General features: G+C 37.3%; 1 protein-coding gene and 1 long non-coding RNA gene across 3 annotated transcripts in view; one reads left to right on the top strand and one right to left on the bottom strand.

The window, feature by feature from the left end:
- TFRC (transferrin receptor) overlaps positions 1 to 22,529 on the top strand; it is a 28,751-nt gene extending 6,222 nt beyond the window's left edge. For both annotated transcript variants that reach the window (XM_077767673.1, XM_077767674.1), the window contains exons 2-19: positions 389 to 445; positions 1,043 to 1,253; positions 2,421 to 2,628; positions 4,005 to 4,154; positions 4,331 to 4,433; positions 6,051 to 6,164; positions 7,042 to 7,140; positions 7,506 to 7,645; positions 9,494 to 9,651; positions 10,421 to 10,540; positions 11,941 to 12,026; positions 12,606 to 12,669; positions 14,084 to 14,151; positions 15,429 to 15,487; positions 15,699 to 15,780; positions 17,251 to 17,472; positions 18,557 to 18,697; positions 19,537 to 22,529. In XM_077767673.1, coding sequence (XP_077623799.1) covers positions 410 to 445; positions 1,043 to 1,253; positions 2,421 to 2,628; positions 4,005 to 4,154; positions 4,331 to 4,433; positions 6,051 to 6,164; positions 7,042 to 7,140; positions 7,506 to 7,645; positions 9,494 to 9,651; positions 10,421 to 10,540; positions 11,941 to 12,026; positions 12,606 to 12,669; positions 14,084 to 14,151; positions 15,429 to 15,487; positions 15,699 to 15,780; positions 17,251 to 17,472; positions 18,557 to 18,697; positions 19,537 to 19,779 — 2,304 coding nt within the window. In that variant the 5' untranslated portion in view covers positions 389 to 409 and the 3' untranslated portion in view covers positions 19,780 to 22,529. The remainder of the gene's footprint in view (positions 1 to 388; positions 446 to 1,042; positions 1,254 to 2,420; positions 2,629 to 4,004; positions 4,155 to 4,330; positions 4,434 to 6,050; positions 6,165 to 7,041; positions 7,141 to 7,505; positions 7,646 to 9,493; positions 9,652 to 10,420; positions 10,541 to 11,940; positions 12,027 to 12,605; positions 12,670 to 14,083; positions 14,152 to 15,428; positions 15,488 to 15,698; positions 15,781 to 17,250; positions 17,473 to 18,556; positions 18,698 to 19,536) is intronic.
- Positions 550 to 8,105, bottom strand: LOC144234359 (uncharacterized). Its single transcript, XR_013335930.1, has 3 exons — positions 7,980 to 8,105; positions 3,079 to 3,144; positions 550 to 1,127 (listed from the first exon to the last, which is right to left on the bottom strand). It is a non-coding gene; the product is annotated as an uncharacterized LOC144234359 (long non-coding RNA).
- Positions 22,530 to 24,226: the final 1,697 nt, after the last annotated feature.

Genomic DNA, 24,226 nt, shown 5'->3' with positions numbered 1-24,226 from the left:
ACTAAATTCTTAAATTCTTGAGCATTAAACTCCTAAGAACAAGGGCATTCTTCTCAAAAAACAGAACAAATCATCATACTTTCCAGATCTAACACTGATACAATACTGTTATCCAGTAATTAGTCTATATTCAGATTTCTTGTTTTTCCCAATAATATCCTTTGTAGTTATAATTGTCTTCACCTCCAAGTCATTAAATTTAAATTATTTAATCACGTTAAATTTAGTTTTCCTATGAACTAAATATCTTTGTTAAAGACCCTTTCTGGGAAGATGATAATATATTTAAAAGTAAATTTGAGTTATAATAATTTAGCATGGTAATGAAAACCCCTTATAACTGGTACAGTGGTATCTATTTCATATTAAATTTCTATTTTAATACTAGGCTCTTGTGTGGCAGCTCAGAATGATGGATCAAGCCAGATCAGCATTCTCTACCTTGGTAAGATATTTTAAGTTTTATTCTTCCTTGTCACCAGTTTGTGAGAATATGAAATACAGAAAATGACTCTCACCCAGTAAACATGGAATAATATTCAAAGCTATCATTAAATATTTGTTTATGAAGTGGTTTTGAGATGTAATTGCTCCTACAGAAGAAGGGTATATTCATTCTTGAGTGGAGTTAACTATGGGAAATCTTGTAAGAACTTACAGGGTATTTGGGGATTGGTAGGAAGGGGACAGCCAAGTTGATAGGATGAACTAAAAAAAAGCTGATCAAAACTTACACCTATGTTGGTAGACCTACTAACAGAAACCCTGAATGAAAAGCCTGAATGAGATGAAAAAGGCCAGTGTGTGATCTAGCCCCCACCTGCCATGGACAGAACTGGGTATTAGGAAGAATGTTGCTTTGAAAACTTCTTTTTCCTTAATATATAGCAAGTTAGGGATGCCTGGATGGCTCAGTCAGTTTAGAATACATAGCAAGTCATGTTAATGGCCCAATACCAAGTATAGTACCTAACCAAACTTTTTGTAAATGTTGCTCTTTCTTCTCTTTCATGATGCTTTCTCTCTTTTTTTCAAATCTCAGTTTGGTGGAGAACCGTTGTCCTATACCCGGTTTAGTCTGGCTCGGCAAGTAGATGGTGACAGCAGTCATGTGGAGATGAAACTAGCTGCAGATGAAGAAGAAAGTGTTGACAATAACATGAGGGGTAATCGTGCCAGTGTCACAAAACCAAGAAGGTTTAATGGATTTATCTGCTATGCGACTATGGCTGTAATCCTCTTTTTCTTGATTGGTAAGAGTGGCTATTCAAAACTTAAATGAATGTTCCTCGTGAACAACTCTAGGAAATCTGTTAATTCAGCCAAGCAAACATTTATTTTGTGCCTTTTTATGTGCCATTATGCAAGGCACTAGGAATACAACAATGACTAAGACCTATGCCTGCCTTTCAGTTTGGCCTGGTGGGAGAAGAGACACACATGAGTCATTTCACTGTAATGTGCAAATGTTATACTAGAAATACACACAGGATGTCTGTAGGATAGAAGCTTGGCCTAAGGATTCAAGGAAGGCTTCTGGGAAGAAAAGTTACTTATATTTTAAAAAGGTAAACTATTGATGGGCACCAGGCTGGCTCAGTCAGTAGAGCATGTGACTCTTGATCTTGGGATCAGGAGTTCAAGCCCCAGGTTGGGTATAGAGATTACTTAAATAAGTAAATAAGTAAATAAATTAAAAGGCAAGTATTTAAAATAAAGTTATAAGGTTGACTCTTGAACAACATGGACTTGAACTATGTGTGTCCATTTATATGCAGATTTTTAAAAATAAATGTTTTTTAATTTATTTTGAGAGAGCGAGAATGAGTGGGGGCAGGGCAGAGAGGAGAGGGAGAATCCCAAGCGGGCTCTGCCAGTGCAGAGCCCGATGCAGAGCTTGAACCTACGAACCATGAGATCATGACCTGAGTTGAACCCTTGACTGACTGAGCCACCCAGGCTCCCCTCAATAAATATATTGGAAAAGTTTTCGGAGATTTGTGACAATTTGAAAAACTTGGCAGACCAACTGTGTAACCTAGAAATACTGAAAAACATAAGAAAAAGATAGGTATTAGTGTAAGAATACGGCACATAATGTATATAACATATGAAATATGGGTTAATCAACTCTGTTACCATAGGCTTCCAGTCAACAGTAGGTTGTAGTTATGTTTTTAGAGTCAAAAGTTATATGCAGATTTTCTGCTGTGTGGGGATATAAACTCCTAACCCCTGCATCATTCAAGAGTCAACTGTATGATTTATTAGATTGAATGTTTTAATATATAAAAAACTGAAATTCATTTTTTACTTTCAAACTTACAATTTGATTAAAACCACTATTTTCAAGGCTTAGCTGAAAATATTAAGGGCTTCTATAGGAATATATTGTCAGCTCTGAAACTTTTTATCCTTAGGATTTATGATTGGCTACTTGGGCTACTGTAAACGTGTAGAACCAAAATCTGAATGTGAGAGACCAGGAACAGAGTCTCCAGGGATAGAGGGAACTGAACCTCCAGAAACAGAAGAGTACTTTCCTGAAACACCTCGCTTATTTTGGTCGGACCTCAAAACAATGCTGTCAGAGAAACTGAGTAACACAGACTTCTCCAGTGCCATCAGGTAAGCTTGGGCTACTTCACAAATTTAATCTCAATCGCTAACAAATACTGATTATTCAGAGCAGTGACAGTCTGGAGGAAAGACTTCTTACAGTAGGGGAGACTTCCCATGTTTAGCTGGAGGGTAAAGAATTAGTAAAGAATTCAAACTGTTGGATGGGGAAAAAGAACTTTTGTGAGGACACTTCTTTTTCTTTAAAAAAAAAATCAGAGGTCTTTGATCTTTTTGTCATCTGGTTCTTTATAGCTTGTTGCCTGCTGTCAGACTTCCTTTGCTTTGAATTTCATCTCACCCCCTTATAAGTCACGCTGAGCTCTGCTACCATCAACAAGGGCATCAGTAGCCTTTTTTATTCTTTAGATCAGGACTGACTTGACTGCCCATCTTGATATAGAGATATCATGTCTCGAGTATTCTATGATTTCTTCTGGTTCTCATTAATCTACATACCGTTAGAAGTGTCCTTAAGTTTCTGTCCTTTGATTCTGAAGATCTTCCTTAGACACATATGTAATCCTGTATAAAGAACATATTCATCATTTACCTATTAGCTGGCTTCGTATAGATTCAGTGGTACAATGATTCTTAGTCTTAGATGAGGAATTTGGCATTTTTATTTCATTTAATGAATACATTTGTATATATCATACCAGGCATTATGGATAACGTGAGAGTATAGTCTACCAAACAAAAATCAACAACTAATATGATGTATATATATTTACAGTGAGACCTAGAAGATCAGAACAAGGAGTAGTTTTACTTCAAAGGTGAAAATTAAAGCTGTACATCTTGAGTTCACCAACAGTAACACTTTGATTTTGCTTATTTGCTTAAAACTTACTCATTTCCCCTAAGATTACCCTAAGCAGATATATGTATTAAGATGGGGCTCTTGAAAGGAGTATACATTGGATAAAGAGGTTTTATTTATTTATTTTTTTAATTTTTAAAACTTTATTTCTGAGAGAGAGCGCGAGCAGGGGAGGGTCAGAGTGAAAGGGAAACCCAGAATCCGAAGCAGGCTCCAGGCTCTGAGCCAGCTGTCAGCACAGAGGCTGATGCGGGGCTTGAACCCACGAACCATGAGATCATGACCTGAGCCGAAGTCGGATGCTTAACTGACTGAGCCACCCAGGTGCCCTGGATAAAGAGGTTTTAACAAGCTAAAGTCATACATTCCTTTTGATATTGGGCAGAATTTTTTTTTCTTCTAAGTTTGTTTCTAGTCAATCTAGAAATTTGGGGTCATAGTTAATTTACCTTAGCTATGATGAATAGTATTGACTTACGCTTTTAAAACAGTTTTCTTGATATCTGAGTTCATTGTTTATTTTAAATTTTAGCTCATTTAACAGTGACTTTTTTCCCACTAGGCGGCTGAATGAAGATTCATACCTCCCTCGTGAGGCTGGATCTCAAAAAGATGAAAGCCTTGCTTTTTTCATTGAGAATAAATTCCGTGAACTTCAACTTAGCAAAGCCTGGCACGATGAACATTTCGTTAAGGTTCAGGTCAAAGGCAGGTATGTTGAAAGATGGTAAACTTAATTTTATAGAAGTAGCTATTTTTAGGTGTGCTAATACAGCAAAAACTTTCAGAATAAATAATGCAAGTCAAATGCTAAATGTATTAAAGCCATTTTTTTCTCCAAGCCTGTTCTTAGCTTCAGCTTCATTTTAACTTAATCTTTTTTGCCAGTGCTTCAAACTCAGTGACCATGGTGGACACAAACAGTGGCATGGTATACCTGGTGCAGAGTCCAGAGGGCTATGTGGCATACAGTAAGGCAGCGACAGTTACTGTAAGTAAGGCAAAACGTGCATGAGATGGTCTTCCCTGTTGAAGAGCTCAGAATCTTATAGTTCACCTTTCTTAGGAGTTTTGGATATAAGTTTATTTGTAAAATGTAACTGATCATGAGATATTCTTATTCTCAGCCATCCTAATGTAACTGATCATGAGATATTCTTATTCTCAGCCATCCTATGCCACAGTGAAAGTAAAATCCTAAGTCTTCCTCCAGAACAGCAGGGCCCTAAGCAATCCTACTGCTCTCTTCCTCTTTCACTCTGCTCCAGCCACTCCAGCCTCCCTGGTGTTCGTAAAGCACTCAGATGCAGGCATGCTTCCAACCTGAAGGCTTCTATAAAATTCCCCTTTCCTTCTGTGGGCCTGCTCTTCCCCTAAATACCAATATGGCCTGTTCCCTCCTTTTGTGCAAGTCTCTTTGCCAGTGTTACCTTCTTAGGGAAGTCTTCCTTGGTCTTGTTAACAATGGCCGTCCTCTAATCACTTCCCTTTATCTGCTTTATTTTTCCCCTTTTTAAAAAATTTTTATTAGTACTTACACTCCTGACATTACTCATTTGTGTCCACACTAGAATGAAAGCCACATGCAGAGCGAGAGGTTGGCTTCATTTACTGATGTGTCATCCATAGAGCCTTGGACAGGTGTTTGCTGAATGAATGCATGTATCAAGATTCTACCTTATAGGGGGACAAATACAAGTAACCATCTTGGCTGGAGTCCAGTCTTAGCTTGAACCTTTAATTTAGGCAAATATGGCCAAACTACTGCAGAAATTTAAAACATCTAGATAAATCTATCTAGGTTTTTCAGATATGTTGAAAGATGGTTTCAGCATCTTTTTCGGGTTAAAAAACAAGTGTCTGTATGTCAGGGAGCTATCTAACTGGGTGTCTTTCAAACCAGATGAAAAGTTTTATGTGTGCTATATTACTTTCCTGACTGACTACCTACAACCTAGGGGTTTTGGAGGTTGGTTTTCTGTCAAACATTGAGGGTTTTAGTTCACCTCCAAACTTTCTATATATTTAGATTACTTGGTTGTCAGTGTTAGTTTATACTCTATTAATAGGTTAGGAATATTATAAGACATAATTATAAGCTTTTATAAACATCTGAAAATTGACCTGTGCAAGCCACTTTATTGTAATAGATAGTACTTAACAATTTTCATACAGATTTCTTATCAGAACTTTCAGTTAAAACTTTTTTCTGTGTATACCCTCAATTATCTAGCATTCAAGTGTTAGAACGTTATGTAATTGGTGTAGCCAGGGCTAGCCTACAGTATTTATATGTCTGTTTGTCATATCCTGTTAGACTTTCTCTCCTCCCAAAATATTGGAAGCAGTATAAGAGAGATTAAATAAGAGATCAATGCAAATTAGATTAAAGGCAGCATGTGATGATCAAGATATGACTATAGGAGGCCAGAAGTCTTGATTCACTCCTCATAACTGACTAGTTTGACTAGAATTCTTACATCCTTTTAAGTTTTGGCCTCCTTTTACCGTCTCTTTTCTCTATTGGTTTGATCTCCAAAACCATCCTGTCTCAGACTCTATGACTATTCTAACAGCATAATGATCATTAAATCTGTCTTTATTCTAGGGTAGACTGGTCCATGCTAATTTTGGCACTAAGAAAGACTTTGAGAATTTAAACACTGCTGTGAATGGATCTTTAGTGATTGTTAGAGCAGGGAAAATCACTTTTGCTGAAAAGGTGAGTAAGTTATTATATACACTAGTATCATACCATTCTTTCTTTAAGTGGTATTATTGGTTTAAATGTTTTTTCACATTAGGGAAACCATCAGTCTTAAATTCTCATACCTAATAATATGCTTGAATTTATTTTTTATTTACTTATTTTTTAATGTTTATTTTTGAGAGAGACAGAGCTTGAGTGGGGGAGGGGCAGAGAGAGAGGGAGACACAGAATCCAAAGCAGGCTCCAGGCTCTGAGCTGTCAGCACAGAGCTCGATGTAGAGCTCAAACTCACAGACTGGGAGGGAGATCATGATCTGAGCTGAAGTTGGACGCTTAACCGACTGAGCCACCCAGGTGCCCCTAAACTTGAATTTATTAAAGTATTCAACAAATCAAATAAGTTCCAATTATCTAAACTATAAGATACTCTCAGAACTATGGCATAGCTGTCATCCACTGTCTTTCAGTGGAAATGAGGTAATCAGAAATGCTTAAGTGAAAGCAGTTTAGAATAACAGTAGTCTGTTATATAGAATTGCTAAATTATTGTTAAATTAAGGTGCTTTAAATAACCAAAGTTTATGTATATATAGAATTCAGTTATAACTATGTTTTTTGAAAAAGAACTAAAAGTCAGACCTACAAAAAAGGTCTAGAATGGAACATACTAAAAGGCAGTGGTGTTGGATGGGTTTTTATTATTTCTCTTATCTTTGAAACTCTAATGAGTTAGTTAAGGGAAATATTTCTTCTCAACATGTGAGCTATTTGCAACATTTGGGAGTTCCAGTGCAGTCCTCTGTAAACTTTTGTTTTTTAGTATAAAGCCCAAAACGTTTTCTAACTATGATTACATCTTCATTTTCTGACCTGTACTATTTTTCTGTAGGTTGCAAATGCTGAAAGCTTTAATGCAATTGGTGTGTTGATATACATGGACCAGGCTAAATTTCCCATTGTTAATGCAGAGACTCCATTCTTTGGACATGTGAGTTCTTACATAAATGAGTTTTTGGGTTCTGTAAATTGTTGCTGGATTTCATCTGCAGTAGTTGATGTATAACATGCCTTCCTTATTAAGTACTCTTTTTTTTCCAAAGAGGGTCTTAGCAGTAACAAAAAGATGGATTATGGGACTTTGAGACCTAGTTATTATTGCTAACATTACCTTTTCAATAGCGTCTCCATATGCCATTGCCCAAAAACATAAGCGTCACATATTTTAGAGCCACTCAGACCTTCACGCTTTGAGTTGCTAAACTAACTTTAGGCTATACCCTCATACTGAATCTGAATCTTCTAAGAATTTTCTTAGAAATGTCTGACAGAGCACATTGCTCTTTTGTTTACTAGGCCCATCTGGGAACAGGTGACCCGTATACACCTGGATTCCCTTCTTTCAATCATACTCAGTTTCCACCATCCCAGTCATCAGGATTGCCCAATATACCTGTCCAAACAATCTCCAGAGCCACTGCAGAAAAGTTGTTTGGGTAAGTTCTTACTTGAAAATTGTCTTATTTGAAAACTAGTTTTATGAGTAAAAAGGAATCTGTTCAAGTTAATTTGATAACATTTTTAAAAAATTTTTTTAAAGTTACTTTGTTTTTGAAAAAGAGTGCACACAAGCAGGGGAGGGGCAGAGAGGGAAGGAGAGAAAGAGAATCCCAAGCAGGCTCCACCCTGTCAGTGCAGACCCCTCTGTGTGGTTTGAACTCAAAAACCATAAGATCATGACCTGAGCTGAAGAGGTGCCCTGATTTGATAACATTTTAGATATTTGGCTATAGTTTTCCATATTTGGCATCTCATGTGGACAGCTCTTACCTTGGTTTAAATGAACATGAATTTTTTCCTCCATAAAGTGATATTAAACATTGGATTTATAAACTCAGTGAGTCCTTGTTCAGTTTACCCAGTGAATTCCTTGCGTACTATTCCTGGCGTAGCTTCTACTTCAGGACTTCCTGAGGGAAAGCACTTTGTTGCCCTTGGCAACCCATTCAGTTATTGGAAAAGATCTGTTAGAATTCATGTAGAACTAAAATCTTATTCCCTGTAACACCCATTAGTTCCAGATTTTCTTCTTAGCAACAATTCAAGTTTTCTTGTCTATCAAATATCTTCAGTTCTCATGACAGATTCCAGATGCTTTAGTCATTATTAGTCCTGGATATCCTCCCTAACGTATTAGTACCCATCTTTAAAAATAGGACCCCGTCTGATTAGAGTACATGTCATTAGTTTTTATCTTGATCTAGACATATTTCCCATCTGGTATTGGTAGAGAATGTAGATCTAGCCTCAGACACTTAAGTGAGCATTTATTTGCTGTGTGATAAAGAACAGGTTACTCAAATCTCAAAGATCCAGTTTCTTTGACTTAGATAGCTAAAATATATTCTACTTAACAGGGTGACTGATTTCAGATGAAGAGCATCTACATATAAGGATACATGTGTAACACCGTGTAACTATTAACCATGCTATCTATGAACATTTTTTAAAGTTTATTTAGAGAGAGAGTAGTGCTTATGTGTGGGGGAGGGACACAGAGAGAGGGAGAGAGAGAGAGAGAGAGAGAGAGAGAGAGATTCCCAAGTGGGCTCCATGCTGTTAGTGCAGAGGCTGACGCAGGCTCAATCCCGTGAACCATGAGATCATGACCTGAGTAGAGATCAAGAGGTGGACACCTAACTGACTGAGCCACCCAGGCGCCCCACAAGGCATTTTAAAAATGGTGATTTTTATTGACTTATACCAAACTTTGAATCAGATCATTCTTACCACCAACTACAAGTCTTGCCTAACCTGTGAAGCCAGCTCCCTGTCTTATCCTTGTGTAGTGTGGGGTTATAATGTTTTGACATGTAAATAGAGCAGTCATTATTTGGGTAACGTGGAAATAGATGGGGAAGATCTCTATCAGCAGCATGAAAATATAATTAGAATGAAAATGTATACTAGTTAGTGTGGAGAATCAGGAAACATGGGAATGTACTCTTGGGCTTTTATATAAAAACTTCATTCTGAGTCCATCTTGGTATCATGTAATGATCATGTAAATGATCACTGTGTCTCTGGCAGAAAGGCACATTTCAGATAAGGATAGGTAGAGAAATTTTTTTTAAAACATTGTTTAAACTAGGAGATCATTGATTTTTCAATGATTGCCTAAAATTGGAGTAAGACACAAAATAGCCACCAAGGAGTAAATTTTGTATACGTTTTCTTTGTATGTCCTCGTAGCCTAAAACTTCATTGGACGGTAAGACTGAATTTGTAAACCCGAGGGAAGCTGTAATAACTCAGAACTCTAATGTCTGTTTTCTACTTCATAGATATATGGAAGAAGACTGTCCTTCTACTTGGGAAACAGATTCCTCTTGTAGGCTGAAAACCTCACCGAACATGAATGTGAAGCTCACTGTGAACAATGTGCTGAAAGAGATAAGAATTTTTAACATGTTTGGAGTTATTAAAGGTTTTGAAGAACCTGGTAAAGACCCTTTGTTTTGTTTTGTTTTGTTTCTTTTTTCTTTTGTGAGCTTGTTTCTGTTTTTCCTGGTTCTTAAGAATGTAGCCAGAAGAGAGAGTGCAGGACAGCTGGCTTTGGTTTGGTTTGGTTTTGTGGAGTGCTCTGGTCTGTCCTACAGTTAACTGTTTAATTGTCAGTTTTATTGGGAGGTAATAAGGCCTTAGGAAATTAACTTGTCAAAAACTGACCATTTGACTAGAGAATCTCTTTTAAGTTATTGAATAGATCAGCAGTAAGCAAACTACTTAAGGGGGCAGATAATAAACATTTTGCAGGATATACAATCTCCATTGCAACTATGTACTTAACCCTGATGTAGCATGAAAATAGCTGTAAACAATACATAATGAATAGGCATGTAGGTTGTGGTTTATTGATCCCTGGAATATGCAATCTTTCTATTTAAGTAGAGTCTAATAGTCATATCATTTAGTAAGGAAAGCCCTTGGACTTTGGTTGCTTATTAAACAAGTAGTACAAATTAGTAGTCAATAAGTAAACTAGTTGGTAATGTGGAAAAAGAGTAGCAATAGAGATTAGTATTGTCATGTGAATTTTTAATTTCTGGAGTCGTAAGTCAGCTATGAAGTAAGGTTCTCTTAGCCTTAATGCATATATTGCATTTTTTACCCTTCTTACTAACATGCTAATTCTAGAGTTTAAAGTTCAGTATTAAAACACAGTTTAAACACTGTATAATTTATCTTTTTTTTTTTTTTTTTTTTTAAAGATCACTATGTTGTAGTAGGGGCTCAGAGGGATGCCTGGGGTCCTGGAGCTGCAAAATCTAGTATAGGAACAGCTCTCCTCTTAGAACTTGCACGGATACTCTCTGATATGGTCTTAAAAGGTAGAGTACAAATTTTGAGAACTTGAATATCTGTTTGGTATATATAGTTCTAAATATTATATGCTTTCTCACTGTTGCCCATATTATTGTAATTCACTTGTGCTGGACTGAGTTTTAAGTACAAAAGCAGATCATCTTTTGTTGGATCTGCCTTTGACTTTGAAACAGCTTTCCATGCAGTGTCTTCTTTGCACCAGGAATCAGCTTCGTTGAGACACTCAAAGTGTTGTACTGGACCCTAGTTCTTAGTTTGACATATTCGGAATGATGTGGCAAATCTAGCATGGTCCCTAAGGAATCTATTTTAAAGCAAACAGTGGCAGACTTCTATATTAATTTTCTGTAATTCTGTTTTAAAATTATAATATGTGGGGCGCCTGGGTGGCTTAGTCGGTTAAGCGTCCGACTTTCGCTTAGGTCATGATCTCGCGGTTCGTGGGTTTGAGCCCCGCGTCGGGCTCTGTGCTGACTGCCAGCTCGGAGCCTGGAGCCTGTTTCAGAGTCTGTATCTCCCTCTGTCTCTGACCCTCCCCTGCTCACACTGTGTGTGTCTCTCTCCTAGAAATAAATAAAAATATTTAAAATAAAAAAAAAATAAAATTATATTATGTAACTTGGTGCATTATATAGATGTTATCCTGGATATGTTTTTATATATTTAATATATAAACACTTTCAAGCCTTTCTCCCTTGATACTTGCCCCTCATCTACACATGCCCACACAACATGCAAAACCCTATTACATTCTTGAATCTTTGGACCGTAGGGTCAGTTGCAGTGCTGATTAGCTTTTATGCATAAGTACATAATACAGAAAAGTGCATTCCCAGGAAAAGGGGATGGATGGAGAGGAGCTATTATTAATGTAATTTCTCTGAAAATTCTTTTTTATGACTTAAATTTGTAAATATTCTGTTTCATAACAATTATAAAGTAACCCAGTGTTTTCAGTGACTGATTTGTATGCAGATTCTTTTCAGAGAAGAGATACATTGTAGTTAAACTGGGATTCTATTTTATTNAACCGTGAGATCATGACCTGAGCCGAAGTCGGACGCCCAACCGACTGAGCCACCCAGGCGCCCCTAAACTGGGATTTTAAATATCTCTTAGTGTAGAACTTAAGGGACTCAAAAAATGGAGTTGAAACAAAAGTGACTTCCTGTAAAAACTGGTCCCTACTATGTATTTGAAATCTTACCTACAAATGTTCTCCTTTCCCTTCTTTGTAGATTACCTTTAAATTTTATTTTTATTTTTTTGTTCTTTCATCTGGGACCTCAAAAGGGAAAGAAATATTTTTGAATCTGCTGTCTTGAATTAGAAATTTCTGATTTCATCTTAAGTGAATTGCATACCCATAACTTTTCCCAAGATAAAAGTTTTTGTTATCTTTTAGGTGGCTTTAAACCCAGCAGAAGCATTGTCTTTGCCAGCTGGAGTGCTGGAGACTTCGGAGCTGTTGGTGCCACTGAATGGCTCGAGGTATTAATCTGTATATCATCCATACCCAGAATGGGCACCTGCACTTGCCCTTGGCTTCATTTGTCCTACAGAAACCAGGCTCTTTTAGATTTGATTACAGTGTGTCCTGAACAAGACAAGTTTGAACTGTGCAGGTCCACTTACACATGTGGATTTTTTTTTTTTTTTTTTTTTTAACAAATACAGAATAATCCTTAAAAAAATAGTAACGTCCCTCTAAATGCATTTTCTGGTACAATTTTCTTAACATTTTCTCTAGGTTACTTCGCTATAAGAGTACAATATATAATATACAAAATATGTGTTAACTCTGTTCTTGGTAAGGCTTCTGGTCAAGAAGGAGCTATTACTAGTTCAGTTTTTGGGAGGTCAGAAGATACATGTGGATTTTCAACTGCATAGTGGGGGTGGTCAGCGTCCCTAACCTCCCACATTAGGGAAGTCAACTGTGTATCATTTTTGCCTTTGCATATTTAGTGTCAATAGACTCTAAATTTAAAAAGACATCCCTAATAATAGCTACTCTATGTGACAGATTTATACATATTAGTACATTTAGTACTTTTCCTTCTCTTCTAGGGATACCTTTCCTCCTTGCATTTAAAGGCTTTCACTTATATTAATCTGGATAAAGCTGTTCTTGGTAAGTATCCTTTTCATCAGCTGTTAATGAATTCAGATAAACTACTTACAAAACGGAAGAAAGCTGGGACGCCTGGGTGGCTCAGTTGGTTAAGCATTTGAGTCTTGATTTCAGCTCAAGTCATGATCTCATGGTTTCTGAGTTCAAGCCCCAGGTCGGGCTCTATGCTGGCTGTGTAGAGCCTGCATGAGATTCTCTTTGCCTCTGTCCTTCTCCAGTTTGTGATCTCTCTCTCTCTCTGTCTCTCTCAAAAAAACAAAAAACAAAAAACAAAAAAAAACAAAAAACTGCAAGCAAATAGAAGAAGGCTTTCTAAAGCAACACTTGTTATTTTTTTTTTACAGTCTACATTGTCCATTCCCTGATCAAAAGACTGACTCAGCTTTCTCATTGTAGTCCATTAAATTAGAGAATAGGTGCAGATTGCCTTGTCTAATGCAGCCGTTTTCAGTGTGGTCCTCAATCAGCGGCATTAAGATCACCTGGGAACTGTTAGCAGTAAAATTTCAGGTTCTACCCCATACTTTTTTTTACTTAGAAACTAGAGCATAAGTTCAGCAGACTGTTTTAACAAGCACTCCAGGTGATTCTGATACACTAAAGCCTGAGAACCACTAGTCTGGATTATATTTTAGACCAGAAGGAACTAAACTGTACAATGTAAAGTGATACTTCTAGAGACTAATTTCATATTTTGCTAGATTGTGGTATCATGAATAGAAGTACCAGATAAACTTCTAAAAGAATTTGAATGTTATTAAAAGTACAAATGTAGCCAGTGGATGAACTGAGACTAGTAGAATATCTCAATTGAAAGAAAAAGGAATTAAAATTGAACTAAATCTAGGGGTGCCTGGGTAGCTCAGTCTTGATTTCAGTTCAGGTCATGGTCTCCTGGTTCATGGAATTGAGCCCCATGTCAGGCTCTCAGTGCTATCAGCTTGGGGCCTGCTTGGAATTCTGTCTCCCTCACTCTGCCTCTCCCCTAGTCATGCACGCACATGTATGCAATCTCTCTCGAAATAAACATTTTTAAAAAATTGAACTAAACCTTTATTAGGTTAGCTGTTCTTGCCATTTTACCTGTACAGCAGAATGTATGGAATATAGCAAGAGTAGCTAGCAGATGACTGCCCTAAGATAGGTGAACTGAAAAAGAACCAAAAGACAAAGCATTAACATTAACATATGCAAACTCATGAGTAAGATCTTCAGTTCAGTCAAATTAGAGTTAGCATTTACTAAAGAACTTGACTTTTAAATCACTTTTTTGTCTACTTCTTGAAGAGTATAGTCTTATTTGCCACTGATCCAGGTTATTGTCTTCCTCTTTTGTCAAGTACTTTTAGTTATAGAAGTAGCCATGTAAAAATTACTTAACTAGAAAAGGAGCAATGTTCAAATCTCTTTGCAGGTACCAATAACTTCAAGGTTTCTGCCAGCCCACTGTTGTATTCGCTTATTGAGAAGACGATGAAAGATGTGAGTGTATACCTAATTACAAAATCTATAACTTCATTTTTTTCATCTGATTATGTAAAGTGAAGCATTGATGTTTAAACCATCATCATAAATAACCAAGTACAAAAATTAGAATAAATTCTATAGCAGCATTATTTAAGTCATGCTGTTAGCTTATTTGCCTTTGGTCCATTGAACCATGTGAGGGTGAGGATAAACTACTTGTTTACTCAGTAAATAAGGTGAGGGAATGCTAGGAAGATCTCCAACAATGTGTAGTCTATTTAGAAATACTGCAGAATTTCCTGCGGCCTAAGGTGTATTGGAGGTGCCCACTGGGGGCTGTCTATAGAGTCAGAATGGTAAGGAAGCTTTAAATGAACTTGAGGGATACCTAGCTGGCTCAATTGGTAGAGCATGTGATCCTTGATCTCAGGGTTGTGTGTGACTTCAAGCCCCATGTTGGGTGTAGAGATTGCTTAAAAATAAAGTCTTTTAAAAAAATATGAAAATATGGGGCGCCTGGTTGCCTCCATTGGTTAAGCATCCAACTTCATTCAGCTCAGGTCATGATCTCAGTTTGTGAGTTGAGCCCCCATGTCAGGCTCTGCTGACAGCTCAGAGCCTAGAGCCTGCATTGGATTCTGTCTCCTCTCCCTGCCCCTTCCCCACTCAAGCTTTGTCTCTCTTTCTCAAAAATAAACATTTAAAAACATTTTAAAAAATAAATGAACTATACCTAATACTTAAATAAGAAGACCAGATGAGATATTCACCGGATGAAGACAAACATGTGAATGACCATAGTTTTGCAATAGGGAGGAGTAAGATTTGACTAAATGGGCTTAGAGGCCATATATTGGAATGATTAAAAATGGAGGAAACAAGGCTTTGATCCTATGGGAAATTAGGAATTGCTATAGAGTTTCCAGCAAGACAGTAATGTGTCTGCAGGTTAGGCTGCAATAGTATAAAATGTGCTAGAAGGAAACAGCCAGAAATAAGACAGGCATAATGAAGACTAGAAAGGGCTTTTAAAACTGTGGCTAAGCCACCTTTAAAATAGTTAAAGGAGGAAAACATTTTTTTCTCTCACTGTAACTAAAGGAACTGGCAACATGAACCTAGTAGGAATAACTTTAGAAATTGGAGATTGTTTTAGCTGTCTTAAATTTTTTTCAAGAAGATACAATAAAAATGTTTTTATAACTGTTTACAGATCTAAGTATGTTTGTGACTAGTCTGAATGATTGATCAGAAAGATTTATTTTAGTGACTGATTAATTTTTTCTTTATAGGTGAAACACCCAGTTACTGGGCAGTCTCTTTATCGGGACAGCAATTGGATCAACAAAGTGTAAGTTGAGAAAGTGAATGAACAACTAATAAGAAAGCAGAATCATCCATCTCTGCTATGTTAAGTAGAGATCTAAACTTAACCTTGCAGTGAGCTTACCACCTATGCTCAGAGGCAATTTAAGAATTTATTTGGGGATAGGGGTAGGGTTGCATGATAGCACAGGTTGTTCTTTAGAAAACCTAAAGACACATTCTTGCTTTCCTTGCAGTGAGAAATTTTCTTTGGATAATGCTGCTTTCCCTTTCCTTGCGTATTCCGGAATCCCAGCAGTTTCTTTCTGTTTTTGTGAGGTAAGTCTGAAGAAGTCTCAAGTTATATCTTAGATCTTCTTCCATCAGTTTTGAGACCAGATTTCCTAGAGTGCTTCAAATGTCAGAAGTTATACACCTGCAGTTATTACATGCTCCCTTATTACCAGTCTTAACGTGGCATTGTTCTCAGCTTAATTAGCAGTGGAATTTATTGGCTTAACCATCTTCACATATGTATGATGAGTATTAATAACAAGGCTACCTACTGAACAGTTCAGGTATAGAATATTTCCACCAAACAGAAAGTTAAACTGTATCTTACTATTCTTGATACCTGTTGAAATATGGTTCTAGATGTTTATCCAAAAATGCTAAATCTCCTAAACCAGTTTACAAGGTTGTTGTTTATGAGACAACTTTGAACTGACCCAGTTGTAGGAAAGCAAGACTGGCTTGTTTCAGGAGTCAGTGGGAAGGCCCTGAAAGCCACAATGAGTAAACAAAATGAAGGCTTCTGTGCTAGAAGCTGGAGAGCCAGCCCTGTAGTGGGTTCTTCAAGCGGTGAAGAGATCCTTGAGTTAGTGTAGGAGGTCAGGGGGGAAGCTGTTGACTTTGGCATCAAAGTTTTGAGGCCAGGTCCTCACAAGACTTGTCACTGGGTGTTTTGGCCTGGAAGTAGGAGGGGAAAGGTCTTGAGTGAGGGAGTGATGTAAGATCTGGATTCGGGGATTAATACGGCTGGAACTCCTTTGACCTTCTGCTAGAACAGCAGTATGGATGGCATTGAAATACCTGGTCACAGTATCTATTTAGGAACAACTGAATGTCAGGTCCTAGGGTTGTGGAGATTTATGGATGATTTCTTTTGACCTTAAAGGTTTCTTAAAAACTTCTTAGATGTCAAAAACTTACCAGGTGATACAGAAGTGTATAGTCTGAAAGTAATTGAGGTCAGATCAAATGATTGGCAGTGAAATTGTCACCAAGGACAATGGTAGGAAATAAAGTTGAAAAAAAGGTAGTTAAATTGTCTAATGAAGGTGGAGAGAAGTTGTGAGCATCAGACATTTTTGTTAGAAAGGTAACATGTGTGAATGGATGAAGTGCTGAATCATTTGGAAAGAGGTAAATTTAGGTCTAAGTGTGATGCTTTATATCAAAAGCACACTTTATACATGCTCCTCTATTTCTTTATTTAATGGACCAAACTTTCCAGAGAAGAAAATAAGGATACAACCTCAAGAAATTTGGCTAGAATCTATTCAGGGTATATGATGTGATGGGACAGATTCTGTAGAATCTAGAAGTAGGCACTCTAGGAGTAGGTCAGGTTCAGAGGAAGTGGCAAAAGTGGTATTAAAGTAATGGATGTGAGATAAAATTGGAGTAGGTATATATTAGAAGCAAGGGAAGAATTGCAACTGTTACTACCTTGGCAGAGAAAATGAATGTGAGGCTCCTACTTTTATGACCCTCCTTTGAGTACATTAACCTAGCTTTGTTTTTCAGGACACAGATTATCCTTATTTGGGTACTACCATGGATGTCTATGAGAAACTCAGTCAGAAAGTTCCTGAGTTGAACAAAATGGCACGTGCAGCAGCAGAAGTAGCTGGTCAGCTTATAATGAAACTTACCTATGATCTTGAATTGAACTTGAACTATGAGATGTATAATGACAAAATACTTTCATTTGTGAGGGATGTGAGCCGATTCAGAACAGACATGAAGGTAAGTAGTAATTAAAATCAGGTTCTTACTGCTTAAATATCAAGCAATTCTGATAGTTAGCTGTTCCTGAGAAAGGACATGATTGGTAGCCAAAGTACATTTTAAGGTGAACTGATGTATAGTTTTTCTTAGAATTTATAATTCATTTGAAAGGAAAGTTTAGAGGCTGTGGGTTATAAATCTAAGATATACCACACTAAATATTTCAGAGTCTAGAACTGTGTTAACTTTTGTTAAGGTATGTTAGGTTTTTGTAATTCCGGGCAACCTGTAAAGAGAATCCAGAGAGTACAAAGATCTTAACCATGACTTTGAACCTATGAGTTTAGGCCATATATCATAGCTGCCTTTCAGAGATGTCACGAATGGAGATATAACATAGTAATTACAGTCTTAGTGTTGATCCTACGTGCCTATTATTCAAATACTTGATAAAATCAAATCACAATAGGCGCCTGGTTGACTCAGTTGGTAGAGTGTGACTGTTGATCTTGGTTGTAAGTTGGAGCCCCACATTGGGTGTAGAGATTACTTAAAAATAGAATCTTTAAAAAAATCAAATTAATATTAACATGGCTTCTAACTGGTTTTATGGTACTAGAAGTCAACAGAGATCCTTAAAGTAAATCACTGATAAACAAATCTTAATGATTATGGCTTTCTTGAAACTTGAAACTAATTGTGACTGATCAGAAAATAGGAGTTATGAGACAAGTCACTAGCTTCTGAAGTTCACTGAACCAAAGTGTTTTCAAATTTCCCCCCACAGGGAAATTGAACTGGAAACAATATACTACACAGAATATATATTCCATGAATTATGTTAAATTTCTCCCTGAGGACAGCTTCCTTATGACACTAAGAGTGGATAATTGTGCCATCTGTTGGACTCAAATATGAGTGTACTACTCTAGTTTATAGAGCGTGGGCCCTCCTGGGCAAGGTGCCGAAGTCTTCACCTTGTCCGCGAGCCACCCCCTTTTACCAGAACCAGCTCCCTTGCTACCATTAAATTAGAAACGTATAGAATAACATCCTTAGAAATACAACCTCTACTAGAGAATGTTTTGTCTTTCTACTTTAGGAGATGGGACTGAATCTACAGTGGCTGTATTCAGCACGTGGAGACTTTTTCCGAGCTACCTCCAGGCTGACAACAAATTATAGGAATGCTGAGAGAACAAACAAATTTATCATGAGGGACATCAATGATCGTATCATGAGAGTAAGTAAACTCCTAAGAATAGAAAACCAAAGGATGTTAATTTTTAACTAGTGAGCCTTGCATTTCTAAAAAGCACAGTAATAACTCTCGGAGCCTAGCATCCGTTGCTGCTTTAGAACTAAGCATAGATTTTTAACTCTTACTTACTAGTAAGATCTAGAGCCAGCATCTTTTTTTTTTTTTTAATGTTTTATTTATTTCTGAGAGAGAGACAGCATGAGAAGGGGAGGGTCAGAGAGAGAGGGAGACACAAAATCTGAAACAGCCTCTGAGCTAGCTGTCAGCACAGAGTCTGACATGGGGCCCGAACCCACAAACCGTGAGATCATGACCTGAGCCGAAGTCGGACGCTTAACCGACTGAGCCACTCAGGCGCCCCGAGAGCCAGCATATCTATCTAAGTGGGAAATACAAGAGACATGTGCCCCAGTATTAACCTTTTTTAAGATTTTAAAAAACATTAAGAAGGGATGATGATTTTTAGCTGTCATTTTCTCTGTATTTCTGTTCTCTAATTCAGCCCTCAACTGCTTTTTTTTTTTTATCTTAATCTGCCTGGAAGATGCAGAAGACTTGTTACAATGGAAGCTTGGAAATTTTCCATATGTGTGCTCCAACTTAAAAAAAAACCAATACAATTGGTTCATTTTTACAGAGGAATTGACCTGTTTACTTTATAATTTTAATGATAGAAGATTAGTAGCATGGTTCTTCACGTTGCTCAGTTGGGTGAATTTTCACATTTCAAGTGAGAGAATGGCCGTTTTACAGTGTCAGGTCTTTTCCTCACAGCAGAAGTCCCAGCACTGTAAGTTCTCACATATGTTTTGTTTCCATAGGTGGAGTATCACTTTCTCTCACCCTATGTATCTCCGAGGGAGTCTCCTTTCCGACATATCTTTTGGGGCTCTGGCTCTCACACCGTGTCTGCATTACTAGAGCATTTGAAACTGCGCCAGGAAAATAACAGCGCTTTTAATGAAACACTGTTTAGAAACCAGTTAGCTCTAACAACTTGGACTATTCAAGGAGCTGCAAATGCTCTCTCTGGTGACATTTGGGACATTGACAATGAGCTTTAAATGTGATACCCATAACTTATATGAGAACAGCAGGGTAGTGTGATTTCTAGACTTGTGCTGGTTGTGCTAAATTTTTAGTAGGGCTATAAAACCTAATATTGTTAAAATTCTACCCAACCATCCTGGTACCACTAGATTTCTTTAGGCAGCAGCTTTTAATACAGGGTAGGTACCTGCACTTCAAGTTAAAGTGAATAACCACTTAAAAATGTTCATGATAGAATCTCTTCTCTGATTTTCTCTAAAATTTTAAATACATTGTATGGTAACTGCCTCTTTCTTGTTACAGTTATGACAAAGTCAGAACCAGTAACGTAAACTATTGCTCTAAACCCTAAGGACATAAACTGGTATCTTCTAAGTGGGAGGAGGAAGGTGGTATCTGCTGGAGGCTGAAAGTGGTAGCTTAGTGGGATGCTCTACCTGCACTTGATGCTGGATAGGAGATACCAGGTTGTAAGACCTTATTCTCCAAATGAGATACATGCCTTCCCTAAGGATTTAGCTGGTTTCCACATCCCTGAATGAAAAAGTTAACTTTCAGAAGAGATAGGACTTGTTTTCTTGCCAGTGAGGTTCAACTGTTTATCACAGGAGTAAGGCCTTAATGTGTTAAACCTCAAGATAACTTATGAAAAGAGGAGACCGGAAGCCAAAGACCTAGATTCTCTTTTCCTCTTGCCCCTGCCCCATAAGCCTTTGTTTTATTAGTTTTTTCTCGTTTCTGTGTTTCCCAAAGTATTTTGAAAGAAAACCAGCTTTAGGTGTTTAATTTCAAACTCAGTTTGTCAGACTTTAAAGAACACACTGCCAAATTTTGGCCGAAGTGTTAATTTTTTGGAAAAGCTTTCTATCATTTTGGCACTGAGATATTTATTGTTTATTTATCAGTGACAGAGTTCACTATAAATGGTGTTTTTTTTATAGAAGATAATTATCGGAAGCAGTGCCTTCCATAATTATGACAGTTATACTGTCGTTTTTTTTTAATAAAAGCAGCATCTGCTAATAAAACCCAACAGATACTGGAAGTTTTGCATTTATGGTCAACACGTGAGGGTTTTAAAAAACAGCCACGAGCCGCATAAAATTATAAAGCTAAATATTGGTGAAGGATTCAGTTAAATTAGGAGTTGCAAATCAAGTTAGATTTCTGTTTAGCCAACCAGATAAAAATGGCAGTTCTCTTAAAGGGAAGAACTTGTGACCAAGTTAATACATTAATGTCACTTAAAGGCTGTAATAGTACTCCTCTATCTGTGAAATTTTACAGCTCAGTTAATCCAAGGTGTAACTTTAATTCGAATTTTGCAAAATTTCCAGTACCTTTGTCACAAACCTAACTCACATTATCGGGAGCAGTGTCTTCCATAATGTATAAAGAACAAGGTAGTTTTTGCCTACCACAGTGTCTATATCGGAGACAGTGATCTCCATATGTTACACTAAGGGTGTACGTAATTATCGGGAACAGTGTTTCCCATAATTTTCTTCATGCAATGACATCTTCAAAGCTTGAAGATCGTTAGTATCTAACATGTATTCCCAGCTCCCTTTAATTCTCTATCTTTTAGTTGCAGAAACATTTTATGGTCCTTAAACATTTGGTGGGTGAATTCAACCACTATAAAATAAAATTACTTCATTTGAGATTCTTTGCTTTTAAACCTAATGTAGCGTTTTGTCATATTTGTGGTTTCTCTAGGTCTTCTGTTTAGTGGGATCGTAGTCCACATTTACAATGTTTGCCGTTGACAAATGAATTTAACTTTATCTCCTTATTTGCATGTCATCTCCTGGAAACTTAGTTCATACAAGTTTGAATCCAGAATTGACCTTTTAGCTTAAATCGGGAAACTTGTATAGGAGGCTCAGGGGGCGGGGCGGGGAGTGAAACGTGTAGGGAAGCGAAGCTTGCAAAAGGATCCTCAATCATGTCTCCCTCCCCATTAGTATGTGGTGGTTTTAAGTTAAATAGAGATTTGAACAAATAAGTTTGAAGCTACATGAGTAAAAACTTCTAGTCCACCATCATTATAACCCTCGTAATCAGCTCTTTGTTATAGGGCAGTTCACCCTAAGAAACTGACGCCTAAAAAAAAGTCCATAGACTTAGCATTCCTTACCTAAGTTAACATAGGTCTAGATTGTTACAGCCTCACTGAATTGTTTCACTGCTCGCAGTCTGTTTAGTCTTCATGGTGTTTTATCTTGAACTGGTGTTTAGTGTAGCTACGTGGAAAGGTCATAGCTGGGATTCCCGATTTGGGTATCATGCTTTACCACACTTTAATGAAAGCTCAGTAACTTGAAGACACACTCTGAATATGGGCACACATTTTACAGCAGTAGATCTCTTTAAAAAACCTCTTTTCCATGGTGAGGACTGAGTTATTTCTAACCAAAAAAAGCCAGCAACTGGTAAGACACTTAATATTCCTGAGTGAAATGTGTATCTGACTAGTGACAACCTGCTGGACTTCAGATTTTGTCTGGTTATAGGTATCAGGTGCATTTTGAAGATAAAGGATAATTGAGCTCTATCATGATTCGCTATTCTAGAACTTGCATGACCTTTACTCTGTTTCCTCTTTGAATGTTCTTGAAATTTTAGTCTTACTAGACTTGCCAACCTACTGCTCATCGATACCTTTGTAAACAAGTGATATGCCCTTATAATTGTGTCCAAGCTGGTATGTGCAACAGTGTGGAATTTCTTTATCTGATTTAATAAAATGCTTCAACACAGAGTTGTCATTTTTTAAAAAATAGAGTTTATTGTTTTAGGGGATGCTTGGGTTCACAGCAAAATTGAGCAGGAAGTACAGAGTTCCCATGTACTCTCTGCCTGCCGCCCCCTGGCCCACCTCCTCCCACTGTCAGCATCTCCCTACCACAGTTCACGTGTCACAGTTGAACACACTTCGACATATCATTATCACCCAGAGCCTCTAGTTTACATTCAGGTTCACTCTCAGTGTTGTATATTTTATGAGCTTGAACAAATCTATAATGAAACATATCCACCACTTATAATACAGAATACTTTTATTGTCTTGAAAAATCCTGTTCTCTGCCTCTTCATTTTCCCTCTGCCTAATTCCTGGCAACCACTGATCTTTTTACTGTCCATAGGTGTTGCCTTTTCCTGAATGTCATGTGGTTAGAATCATATAGTAGGTAGCTTTTTCAGATTGGCTTCTTTCACTTAGTAGTAATATGCATTTAAGGGTTGATAGCTCACTTTTTTTAAAGTTCATTTATTTTGAAAGTGCTTGCACGTGTGCAAGGTAGGAGAGAGAGAACCAGCAGGTAAGGGCAGAGAGGGAAGGGTGGAATCCTTCCTAACCAAGCTCAGACTCCCCAACTGAGATCATAACCTGAGCCTAGCGAGGTCAAGAGTCAGATGCGTAACCGAGCCACCCAGGCACCTGATAGCTCACTTCTTTCTGTTGCTGAATTTTATTCCATTGTCTGGATATAACTTAGTTTATTTATCCACTTAGCTACTAAAGGACCTCTTCATTGCTTCCAAGTTTTGGCAACTATGAACTGCCAAAGTTTTGGCTGCCATAAACATAATGTTTTTAAAATGTGGACAGGTTTTCAGTTCATTTGGGTAAAGACCAAGGAGTACAATTGCTGGATCATGGAAATCGTACGCTTAGTTTTGTAAGAAATTTCCAAACTGTCTTCCGAAGTGGCTGTACCATGTGAATTCCTGTAGCAGTGAATGAGAGTTTCTGTTGCTTCACATACTTGACAGCATCTGGTGTTGATGTTTTGGATTTTGACCATCCTAATAGGTGTGCGGTGATACCTTGTTTTGATTTCCATTTCCCTATTGACATGAAGTTGAGCACCTTTTTATATGCTTATTTATCAAACATCCTTGGTAAGGTGTTCAAATCTCCTGCCCCTTTTTCTAATTGGGTTCATTTTATTTTTGAGTTTTAACAGTTCCTTGAATATTTTGGATAAACTACCATCATTTGTCAGATACGTGTTTTGCAAATATTTTTTCCCAGTCTACGGCTTATCTTATTTCTCCTGACAATGTCTTTTGCAAAGCATGAGTTCATAATTTTAATGAAGTCCAACTTAATTTTTATTTCACAGATCATGCTCTTGGTATTTTATCTAAGTCACTGCCAAACCCAGTGTCATCTAGATATTCTCCTGTGCTGTCTTCTAGTAGTAGTACAGTTTTGTATATTAGTCAGGTCTGTGGTCCATTTTGAAATCAGCTTTGTGAAGGGTATGTGGTCTGTGTCTAGATTCATTTTTTTGCATGTGGATGTCCAGTTGGTCATGAGTTTTTGTTAATACTCTAGTCAGACTCTCCCCTCCAGAAATATGAGTTAAGTAATTTTAAATGTCCTTATAGCCACATTAAAAAACTAAAGAAATATGTGAAATTTTTCTCTATTTAACTCCATATATCCAA

Source organism: Crocuta crocuta, unplaced genomic scaffold, assembly GCF_008692635.1.
Source record: "Crocuta crocuta isolate KB4526 unplaced genomic scaffold, BGI_CrCroc_1.0 scaffold45, whole genome shotgun sequence".
Taxonomy (NCBI): domain Eukaryota; kingdom Metazoa; phylum Chordata; class Mammalia; order Carnivora; family Hyaenidae; genus Crocuta; species Crocuta crocuta.
The sequence above is the reverse complement of the archived record's forward strand: the minus strand, read 5'-3'. Positions and strand labels throughout refer to the sequence as shown.